This window comes from Microcebus murinus, chromosome 7 (genome assembly GCF_040939455.1).
Source record: "Microcebus murinus isolate Inina chromosome 7, M.murinus_Inina_mat1.0, whole genome shotgun sequence".
In the NCBI taxonomy this organism is placed as follows: Eukaryota; Metazoa; Chordata; class Mammalia; order Primates; family Cheirogaleidae; genus Microcebus; species Microcebus murinus.
Genome location: NC_134110.1, coordinates 46,328,991 through 46,341,515, shown reverse-complemented (window position 1 = coordinate 46,341,515; position 12,525 = coordinate 46,328,991). Strand labels below are relative to the sequence as shown.

At 37.0% G+C, this 12,525-nt stretch overlaps 1 protein-coding gene across 1 annotated transcript in view; it reads left to right on the top strand.

Annotated features, from left to right (window-relative positions):
* The window catches only part of COLEC10 (collectin subfamily member 10), a 39,808-nt gene extending 29,002 nt beyond the window's left edge, over positions 1-10,806 (top strand). The window contains exons 4-6 of the mRNA XM_012753820.2: positions 3,353-3,406; positions 4,802-4,897; positions 6,842-10,806. Of these exons, the coding sequence (XP_012609274.1) occupies positions 3,353-3,406; positions 4,802-4,897; positions 6,842-7,233 (542 nt within the window). The 3' untranslated portion in view covers positions 7,234-10,806. The remainder of the gene's footprint in view (positions 1-3,352; positions 3,407-4,801; positions 4,898-6,841) is intronic.
* The last annotated feature ends 1,719 nt before the right edge of the window (positions 10,807-12,525 follow it).

Below are 12,525 nucleotides of genomic sequence, written 5' to 3'. Positions count from 1 at the left end.
GTATTTTTTAAAAAGGAGATGCATTGTTCCAGCTCACTTAGATTAATTTTGTTTTTAATCTGTGCTCTGAAATTTATTGTCCTCATTTTGATGAGGGCCCTTCTAAATTTTTTACAGACTCTGATGACTCTCAACATTCTAGGTTAACCTTAATATTGTCACTTGCATGGATAGGGTAGCTTTCTGGATGTCAGTATTTCACTTTAGGATTAAGAAATAAGAATGATTTAGTATAGATAAATTCCATCTCATAGCAAAATAAATGTTTTTAGTTAAGGTCAATAATCCTTTTACACTGAAAGAGTTATGAATTTTTTGTTTGTTTGTTTGAATGCGACCTCTAATTCTTCAACCTTAAGACAGTTATTATAGACATGTTCCTACTCATGGGCCAAAATCGGTTCTTGTGGATGGCTTTAAATCATAACTTATTTGAGGAAAACAGATATTCTAAGCCAGAACCTTCTGTGAACTGGCTAAGTACTTGGCATGCATTCCTTTACCATAACTCAGATTTAGGAAGCAGAAGCTTATATTGGTTGAGCATCCTCTGTGAGTCAAGCCCAGTGCAAATCCCATTATAAGATAACATTACTGTACCTAATTTATTCTCCTTAGTGACCTTATAATTTGAGGTGCTATTATTTCCACTTTAAAAGTGAAGAAGTGGAAGCTTAAAGAAATTAAATAACCTGTCCACATGCAGCTAGTAAGTGACAGAGCCAGGATTCAAGCCCCATTATTTTGGGGCTTCTATAGTGTTTCACTCTACTACACTGCTTTGGTGTTCCCATCTGTCACAAAAGGAAAGGAATTCATGTCAAAATACTGGAAAGTAGTCACAGTGTTTGCATCTCCTCAGGGAAAAAGCCACATACGAATTCAAGAAGCTGTTTCCTGCGTAAGGGATACTGCTCAATGAAGCCTTCCCTACTCTGCTCCACAACCGTCTTTTCCTTTGCAAAATTCCTACCAGGCTTTCTGTTTATTTCACTCTGCTAGTACATTCTCTTTACTCTCTTATGTGTGCTTTGCTTTTCTTAAAAGCCCATCGTTTTCCAAAAGCACTCGATTTATGCTTCTTTTATGTCCATTATGGGGTTCAGCTCAAAACTAGGATCATAGCAGAACTGGAATCAACATCTAATCCATATTGAATTGAAAAGGATTCACATACAAAGAAAATATATTTTTAAAAAATTAAAATATTTACTCCATATTCATATGATCTTTTAAGTCCATAAGTTTTGGTGGTGGTAAGAATTGCTATTCTCTTCCACTTTTGATAATATTTTTCAAACACTATGCTTTCCTTCATTAAATTATTGGTTAACTCATTTGGGAAGCACCAAGAACTGGAAACTCAGAAAAGATTGAGTTTCAATGCCAACATTGCCATTTAATTGCTGGGTATCCTTGAGCAAGTTGTTTTGCCTCTCGGAGCCTCAATTTCTTTGGTTGTGGAATAACGATAATAACTCACTCATAGGGTTTAATATGTTAATATGTGTGAAGTATCCAGAACAGTACTTGGCAACTAATTGGCACTTAGTAAATATATGTTCTCTCCCCTTTTGTTAATATTATATATTCTGTGTATCTGTTCTTACCTTCCCCACTTACATATAAGGGAAATAAGGAATCTGCAGGATACAACTAAAGTGAGAGCAGATCACTCTTCCTCAGCAGGGTGCTTGATGTACGCTCATGCTTTTATCCCAACCCTACCCTCAGCTGTATGTGCCCCTCTTCTTGCTCCCCACTTCAGCTGCTGGGGCTTTTCATCGCCAAGCTCAAATGCTAAGGCTTCCTTTATTCTTCCAGCTGAAGCACTACCTCTTCTGGCTTCCTCTCAGAGTATGTTATTTCTATTTAATGTGACCTTCACAACATTCATCACATCCTATTGCCATAGATTTCACCATTGTCTCATTTTATTCAAGTACAAGTTCTGAGGCTTTTCCCTGCACTCTGCATTCTAGAGTTCAAGGACCCCCTCCATCTGTGTAAGGAGCACTGTAAAGAAAAGTGTTGGCATGGGTCAGTATAGAAAGTCTCAGCAAGTCCTTGGGCCCCCAGCAGGCATGCCTTCATCTGGACAATCAACAGTCACTATGAAAGGGACTCTTAAACAAAAGCACTCATGAGACAGTGACGAGAAGGGAACAGCTGGATGTCCTCAGCGCATGCAATATAAGGCACCCTACAGGTTTTAGAGTGGCTTCCACTTTTTTCCTGTTGCTGGTGAAACATGAGGTTAGGCAGAATGTCAATGCTGACTCCACTCCCCTTCACATTGTCCCCTTGGATCATATCACCAATTTCCTGGCAACATCAAACGCATATGAGGATAAGCCCCATACTCCTAGCCTGGGTGACCATCCTGTATCCATCATTCATGAGTTCGTTCTTCGTCTTTTTCCAGATCACCATTGCAGCATAAACTCAATTTTACTTCTATCAGAGTCTTCTCTTTTGATTCTCAAAAAACTAGGCCAGGCATTTCTTTTTGCAAATCAAAAGCTTTTGCTTTCAATTATGGTATCTGGTATAAGCTTCGAGAGCTGATTTTGAAGTAAAAAAAAAGATTATCATTTTTTTCTTTCTCTCTGCTTTAAAAGTCCTACTTCTCCGAGAATTATTTTGTAGATTCCTCTAAATGAGAAAGTGGTCACATACAAAGACGAGCGGAAAGGAAAATTACCAAGGTTGATATTTCAGTATAATATATTTGACATGTCTTTATATTATAGATATTTGCATACATGACTTCTTTTCTAAAAATTGTAAACTCCTTGAAGTCAAAGTTTTCATCGTGTCTGTCTGTATATCCTCTCAAAGTACCTAGCCTTTTGTCTTTCATAGAGTAAGTAAATAGTAAATATTTTTTAAATTCAATTGTAAAGGCACAATACATATTTTTTGAAAACCCAAGGGCAAAAAGCCACATGAAAATAACTTGGGGCATAATAAATACACAGACACTACAATGTGCTAATTGATCTTGGCTTACAAAACAATGGTATTTTTTTTTTAAATTAAAAACATGTTGGGAATTATTTAGCCTTGTGCAAAAGGCCACATTATAAAAAACATTTTAGTGAGTTAGGTAACACAATTTCAAAATGTTCCTTACACACCCTGCTGGAATTCCACATTCAATCTAAATCAATTATGACTCATTTAATTAATTGTGCCTGTGCAGCCAACTCAAAATCAAATTATTTGTAAAAACCAAGTGATATTAGTTGAAGATATTACAAATGAAATTTAAAATCTTCTCTGCTTTCAGGTGTGAAATAATTCACCCTTTATTTCTTTTTTTTTTCCTGTTGCTATTGTTTTTATTCAGGCGACAAAGGGGAAAAGGGTTTGCTTGGAATACCAGGAGGAAAAGGCAAAGCAGGTATGATATGCTCATTTTTCTCTTTGATTGCTAGCATCATTCCAAATGTATTCATCTCAAAAATTAGTGTGTTTTAGATAAAAACAAGATTCCTTTCAGTGTGTTTAACCTTATTTTGGGTGGCTCTATAGAGGAAAGGAAAGAACTTTCCTCTCTACCCACTGGTGACTTTCCAAGCCCTGGGGAAGGGGATGACGGCACATTCCAGCCCTGCCATGCTTGCTGTTAGAAGCAAACCCAGCACATCAGGAAGCAGCCACCATTCCCCTGGGCCAAGAGGAAAATCCAGCAATAGGACCTGCATCAGAGTGCCATGCCTCACATTCCTCTAGCATCTCAACCAAATACTGGCCAGTGAAGTGCCAATAGCAACCTGGGCTGATCCAGATAGACCCCCTGGTTATAGGACATGCTTTCTATGGCCAGGGAGATTCTTCCAGAACATTATAAAAGGGTTTTATTTCCAGCACTTTCTGCAGGGAGAGGAGATAGATTGTTCTTGAGTAATTTCAGTTGTTTGTATCCACAGGGGTGTAGTGAAGACAAATTCTGAGAACTGCTTTACATTCCTTATATTTAACTGTGAATATGGATAAATAAAGCCATATTTTTTCCCTCTGGCTAATAAAGTTATTTTTAGTTTTCACACTATTAAAGAAAAAAATCAAATGAAAATGTTGACATGAGTAGCCATTAAATAGAAAAAGGGAAGCATTTGAATTTAACATCATTTTCTTTATAATTCCTTCTTTATCACAGTGATATATGTAGATAGTTGAAAAAGTAGGTGATCAAAAAAGAATGAATGACAAAATCATAGTTAATCCACAAACTGAACAACTGGCTCTTAAAATTGTAAATTGGATCTATTTCCAGAATTTAATCGTAGTCCTTGAAACACACAACCTATACTTTAAATGAATAATCAGAATTAGCATTTGATTTAATCATTAAAGTTTTCTTCTGTCTTGGGAGAGTTGTATGAACTAGTGGATAATGCAGAAACAGCAGAGAGGAATGGCTGGAAATATGTTTTAAGAAAGCTGTAAAAATGTTATTCTGAGATTAGGCAGACGTATTCTGTATTCCAATAAAAATGCCAAGTGGTCCACAATGTGTGTGCAGTGGTTTGTCATATTTATTCTTCTTTTAAAAGAATCTAGCTAAGAATTGTTTTTTAACCCATTCAAAATACTTAAACATATATTTTCTGTATTTCTAAAAATAATTTAAATTGGAAGCCTTGTTTTAAGTAAAAGGTTTAACATATACTCATTGACAGAGAAACAGAGCCAGACTAGAAAATGATAGTAAATATTGGAAAGAGAGCAAATGTTCCTTTCAATTGGTCCGCATGTACTTCAACATGACTTCACAGTTTTTGTCATTTAAAAGGTACCGTCTGTGATTGTGGAAGATACCGGAAAGTTGTTGGGCAACTGGATATTAGCGTTGCTCGTCTGAAGACATCTATGAAGTTCGTCAAGAATGGTGAGCATATTCTCTTTTGCTTTGTGCTGTATATCTATGGATTAGTTTCTTTCAACACTGTAATTTCAATACTCCTAGCAGGAAATACGTTGTGTTGGGCAAAGGTCCGTTAAGGTAGTGTCTCCAGTTTAAAAGCCTCTCAAAAATGCCTATTATCCACGCAGACTACAGAACACTTCAAGTCCACTACACATAGATATTCCTACATATGTGCATTGCTTATGGGTAGAAAAAGGTATTTTCCTAAGAAAGAGGAATGAGAAAAAGAGCAGAGTTTGGCAATGTGTGCCTTAAGAATAAAAAGAGACAGCAAGAGTCAAACAGAACTAGCATCTCAGAAAATAGAATTAATAGTACCAACAATTGCTACTTTCTTGTGTATGTGGAATAGTGCATAACTACTAGTATTATCTCCCTGAGTTTTCATAATAATTGGTATGATGTGCATACAATGATTAAACTGAAGCTTAGAATACCTTGCCTATAGATACAAACCTAATGAGCAGTGGAGCAGGGATTTGAATACAGGTTTCTCTGACTCCTCTACTCACAGGACAAACCAGTATGAATGTTATGTGTTTCTGTAAGTTTTGCAGTTTCCTATATTAGTCATTTTTGTTCATTTCCCCATAATAGTTATCAGTAAAAGCCCTTAAAATGGGAAGAGTTTATGTATTATCTGAGACAGTATTAATAAGGGAACTATTGCAGTTACTGTTTCAATTGGTTTCATTTTGTTATATTTTCATTTATTGCAGTCCAGACATATTTGTTGTACATTGTTGGAAGCCCATAGATACCATCTTGTATTCTTCCTCATCTTGCAATACTAAAGGCAAAGGAAATATTTGATATTAACTAACCACCCTAATCATTATGTAACTCTGATTATAACCCATACTATACTGAAAATTCTGTCCCTGATATGACTTAGACTGTCATGAATAAACCAGACCATAAATGTAGAACATAGAGCAATAGTTCTTAACATTTTAGTAGTCATAGACTTCTTTGTGAATTAAAGTTTTGGGCCCCAAAATGTGTATGTATTTATTCCCCAGAAGCCCAAAACATACATGCCATGTTATGAGTGCAGGGTGATTTTTAGTCCCCAGTTCTGTCCTAAAATTTGCTCAGTAGCTCATTCTCCCTCTTGTACCTGGCATGAGGTATGGACAATCTCAATCCATGTACATGTTCAAAGCCCAGGAATTTGTCCCCAAATAGGGAAACTTCTGTATTATTCCTATGCCATTTCAATAAGCATTTACCATCCCCTGAAATATTTCAAGCACTGAGGCTGAAGAGTGTCAAAGACATGATCATTGTCCTCAAGACATTCACAGTTGAGTTGGAGAGACACACAAGCAAATAATTAGACTAGAAAGTGTTGAATGCTATTAAGGAAAAAGTGGAAGGGGCAACAGAAACACAGGAAACAGCACACAAGAACTGCCATGACTGTCCAGGGATGCTTGAAAGACTTCTTGTAGGAGAAAGTGTTTCCCCTGAGATCTAAACGATGAGTAGGGTTTTGCCAGGCAGAGAAGCAGTGATAAGACTTCCCTGGCATGAAAGGTGTGGAAGTAATAGAGAGAAGAGCATGCTCATGGGACTACAAGTGTGCCTAAAACACAAACTATGTTGGGAAAAATAGCATAAGATGGGCTATATGGCCATTCATGTAGCAAGTCTTTGTCAACATGCTCTTTGCTAGACAGCTGTGGGACGTTGAGGAAGAAGAAAGCAGAGGACAAATAGTAGAAGTTATCATTTGATAACTAGAAAGAGGAAGAAAAAATTAAACGAGTGACTACCTCATAATAGGGCCTTGCAAAATAATTCTTGAACATCAAGTAAATGAATTTGAATCCGGCGATATTATATATTTGCCTTTCTCTTGTTGAAATACATAATGATACTCTTCCTTTCTCCCCTGCGAAGTCATAGCAGGGATTAGGGAAACTGAGGAGAAGTTCTACTACATCGTGCAGGAGGAGAAGAACTACCGGGAATCCCTGACCCACTGCAGGATTCGGGGTGGAATGTTGGCCATGCCCAAGGATGAAGCTGCCAACACACTCATTGCCGACTATGTGGCCAAGAGTGGCTTCTTCCGGGTGTTCATTGGGGTGAACGACCTCGAAAGGGAGGGACAGTATGTGTTCACAGACAACACTCCACTGCAGAACTACAGCAACTGGAGCGAGGGGGAACCCAGCGACCCCTACGGTCATGAGGACTGTGTAGAAATGCTGAGCTCCGGAAGATGGAATGACACAGAGTGCCATCTTACCATGTACTTTGTCTGTGAGTTTGTTAAGAAGAAAAAGTAACTTCCCTCATGCTACACATTTGTTATTTCCCTGTGACTACTGTTATAGCTGTTTGTATCCATCCCTTTCTTCTTAATTACACTAAATTTGTTCTGACTCAAGACAGGTGGGAAATGCCAGGCTGAGGTTTGGAATCTCTATCACCTTGCTGTTTTGTGATGATTTTGACATTTTATACATGATATGTTACTGACCCAGTAGCTCACCAGGTTACATGGATCCCCAAAGAGTTCGAATCACTCATTATGCAGGAGGTGGTTGTCTATGTCTCAAATGAAATGTTCCCTTGGTGTTTGCTCCGCCACTTCTCCCTAGAGGCCTAAACCACTATCTAGCCCAGTGGATAATTGCACATTTGGTTGGTGATGATTAGGTTGGTTGGTGATGTTTAGGCCAACCTGCCTCTTCCCAAAGCCAAGCATATATATGAGGGCCTTCTGTGGGTAATGTCAAGATCTTTGAACCCAACATGCCCAGTTCTTTAACCAGTCACCCACCATGGCCACAGCCATACTTGCAAGTTCTCCTTGTTTGCACAGACATAGAAATGCTTTAACCCCACACCTCTCTTTCAGGAACTTCTAGCTTTGTGTCTGTTTCAAACCATGTGGAATCATAGGGACTCCTTTTGTGCTTCTCATCAACAGCTTCACTAAAGTATAATAAGCAGGTGTCTTATACCCCTTTCTGTAGCCTCAAACCTTAATGTTAGGCCCCTAAATATTAATACTCTGATTTAAGGAAAGGGAATTCTAGAAATCAAAAGAAAAAAAAAAGAGGGAATTTGTTCCCAAACAATATTATAATATTTATAGTCCTCCTGCTAAATTACCCCCTGCTATTAACATGACTCCATTTTTCTTTGATTTAGGTTTACCTATATCAACTTTCTTCCCCTTAGGCATTGGGAATGAGGGAAGATCTTTATGAAGCCTTCAGAAAACCCTAGAAGCTTCAAGGTGTTACCAGCACCAAATCTGCAGGCCCTTTCCTCCTTGCCTTTAATATATCACTCCTGGTGAAACTTCATGGGAAGACTTTTACTCACTGTAAATTTATGTGGTAAAAAAAAAAACAACAAACAAAACCATACCAGAGATGTCCTTTCTAATACTCTGACACCACAGAAATGAATCAGGCATGGAATTTGGAACATGCTTACAACTCACATTTACTGAGCTGGCAAAATTCTACCTTGAACTGCAAATCAAACCTCAGAGCAGCTTTCACTTGGAACTTTAAAAATAAGCAATTGAAAGAAACTCTAGATTGTCACCTTATAAACTGCTGCTCCAGATATGGTTTGTGACATATGATTAGACGGTTTAAAATGCTGGCAAATGGTTAGTGAAATAAGAGAAACAGATCAACAACATATGTTCACCTTAAACCATCTGTCCATGATTTCACCCATGACTAACTGATTATGAGGTAGGATTTAATTAGGTTGTTTCTGTGTGTTCAACAAGGGTCACAAATTCAGATCTTACAGGGACCAGACAAATTATATAAATAAATGAAGTGGAACAGGCGGGGACCCTTACTACACTGAACACAGCTTGCCCTGCTAAAGGAGCCAGCTGCTCCCCAGTGGCTGCTGCTGTTGCCATGGAGGACCCAATCTTGCCACAGGTTCTGATATTTCAACAGAAGTCAGAAATCTGGAACTTTATAAAATATCTTCATATTTTTATATGTTGGCAACTAATTAATTTTTAACCCAGATTTTAAGTCATACAAAAGACTTCCAGCCAAAATTATGATCATTCCATTTCTCACCTCTGGAGAAAAGTTATGAAACGTTATATAAACATATAGAATGTCATTAGGATATGATGACATTCATGTCAACGTGTCCCATTAATACCTTATTCAATTCAGCTCAATAATAGGAATTTGTCAAATGTTTAACATTTATCAGTTATTAAACCAGTTATTTAGACTCTTTTGAAAAAGTAGTATAGGATGTTTTGAAGGCAGGGAATCTTGTAATAAAAATTACAAAGCAGAACATCATATCAAAGCCAGTATCTTTTAGTAAAATGCCAGCCAAGATAATGAAAAACAAGAATTTAGAAACACCTGCAGGAAAAGAAAGTGATAAGAAGAGAGGAAGGAAGAAAAGCACAGCAAACATTGCTTAGGGACAGTTCCTCTTGGGATCCATGTTCTGAGTCCTTCTAAACCTCCAAAGTATGAGTATGTATTGTGTGTACTTTAAGTGCCATTATTATTTTCTATTAATGTTATAATAAAAACAACAGTTCTCTCAATAACTCATCTTTGCTATTATACTTTCAAGAGAAGATAACAGAGCTTTAAAGAATAGGATGTATCCTGCAACCTTGCCTGGAAGAAATTTTGAAGGCATCATACACTTAGAATTACTGTGAAAACTCTTATTTGTGATGTACTTATGTTTTGTAAAACACCTTTGAGAATCATTTCTAATGTGATAAACTGTGGAGTACAAAGAGCAGACATTTTTTCTGCCATTTTCCCAGTGATAATACTGAGGCCCAATTAAGTTAAGCAGTTTACCAAACTCAGCTCATTGGAAAGAAAAGTAGGCTCCCAGCCTGCTGAATCGCACTGCCAATCCACTGTCCTCTCCAGCCTCTGCCCATTGCTCTGACATTGAATAGAAGTTCATCCAAAATGGCCTTGTGATAGCAGGGGCTCAAACAATTTCTCCCTATTACATTCCAAAGTCAAAGATGAGGTTAATTTACAGAGATGCTAAGGATTCAGAAACTGGCCTTTCAGATTTTGGGTTCAGTGGTTTATTTTTTAATTCATGAATGTCTACATATGGCCTTAGTTTTGTGGAGGTGACATAGCACACCCTCAGTACAATTTTGCTGGTAACTACAGACTTAGGGAAATCAAATCAGATATATGAAAATAAAGATTTGCTCAAAATATTATAGAAATGAGCAGATAATTATTTCCCCCATAAAAGAATTCACTAGAAAAGTGAGTCATTGCACAACACAGTGGAAAGTTATATACCTTTGTTATAGAGAGATATGACAGACATGGATTGCACTTTGTAAGACTTATCCATAAAAACAACGGGCATTAAAAAATGCATCTTGTCCTGTTTATATCTGGGTTACCCAAATATGGGTTGCTCTAAATGTCATTAATCAAGTAATTTCTAGCTCTCTGGATTGCATACTTTGAGGCAAAAAGATATCTATGGCAGAGGAAAAATAAACCAAATAGCATCACTCACAGCATCATCAACACATTGAGACTACATTTTTGTAGGTATTAATCAATGATAGGAAAATGCCGGTGTGATTCCATGTGGGGGTGACGCCAGTTTGACTACATCACTTAGAAATTAAAAATATGATACAGTGTCATGACTGCCTGAATGACATGCCAATTGTGCCCTTACTAGATATTAGGGGAATATTATAAGTGCTCTAAACCTTGTTTTACTAATCTGTATGTGCCTCCCCACATAGTGTTGTGACAAATAAAGGAGGTAATGTTATGAGTTATTTAGCAGAGTACTGGTTAGACACATTGTATGTGTGTAATAAAACTTAGCTATCACTACCAGCTATGTGTAAACCAGCTACATGTTGAAAAGAAACAAACTATATTTTAAAATATATAAAAATCATTTTATTAACTTATCAACACCTAAGTGGACATACAGGAATAAGATTTATCGGGCGTTGGGCAGGTGGGAGGGGGCAGGAGGGCATGGGTATATACATACATAATGAGTGCAATGTGCACCATCTGGGCCATGGACAGGCTTGAAGCTCTGACTCCAGGGGGCAACACATGTAACCTAAAAATTTGTACCTTCATAATAAACTGAAATAAAAATAAATAAATAAAGCCACTCTCATAAAAGTGAGAAATTGAAAAAAAATCAATTATGGAACTATATATCACATATATACTATATAGACAGCATATCTACTATACATACAGCACATATACGTATATACTGAATGTATGTGTGTATGTATACACAGCAAGGTAAATCGTCTTATCCTTATTTATGGATACAATTTTTATTTTCAGGGAGGTAAATAAGTTTGCAAAAGTTACACTGCTTGTTAGAATTAGAGCTGAGGTTCATCACTAGATATGATTAATTATAAAACCACCTATACTTTTTTTTTAGGATACAGTTCATCTGAACCTATGGTTATGACATTCAAATCAACTATTTTTTAAACTTAAAAATGAAATCATTAATTTGTATTGCCTCAAGGTTGTAAGACTTTCATAATATAGCTAAGTCCTTTAAAATTTGAGGGGAAAAATCTGCCATGTTCTTTCAAATAGGATTGAAGGAAAGGAATTATTTGCCACAGATATTGTACACATGAATCTTTTTATAAATATAGGACTTCATTTTAATGTCCCCCTAACACATGGTCATGCAGTCTGCATTTGAACATTTTTGGTAATTTGATAAGTAGAAAGTTTTTCCTTATACTGATCTAAAATACACTTTTCTCTAATTTCCACACATTGTCCTTGCCCTGCCTTCTGCTTTTTATAACTTGAGAGATCTGACCCTGGGACAAGCTGGAGCAGCAATAAGCAGGCTTTTAAAGAAAGGGAAAAAAAGGAATAAAAAGAACTGTCCTCACTATGGATGCCAAAGTGGATTACCTAGTGCTATACATTTCTTAAAACCAAGATGGTATGCTCCATATCCAATGAATTCAAATTTTGTTGGTCAGACATGAGGCAGAGGTGTACAGTATAAAAGATATCCAAAGTCAAATGAGACATCTCAAACATAAATAATCTATTTATTAGGAAGAGGTATATGGTATACATGGTTCAACCCCCACAGGAGGCTGTTAAGTGGTAGATGGTTGAAAAGGCCCCACGGAGAGTGTTCAGCACTTGTGTCCAAAGCCACTGGGAGAATGGAGCAAAAATCGGAGTCCACATGCATGAAGTCTGCAGGGTGAATGATTAGGAAGGATATAGCTTAGGTGAACAGTAGAGGTCATTAACTCATTAATTCATCAAAAATGTGTATGAAGTATCTAACATGTTTTAGGGGGTGCCATGCTAAGCTTAGGCTGGAGACACAATGGAAAAGAAGACAGATCAGATGTCCAGCCTTATACGTAGGATTCCCTTCATGCTCATTGGATATCAAGTGTACAATGTTGAGGCTCAAGATTAATTCCATTGTCAGGATTATATAAACCTATGCTATTTTTACACCTATCGTGTATCTTCAAAGATACATGGGAATAAATTGGCCAAAAGAATTTTTGTAGAACTGCATCACCCTTT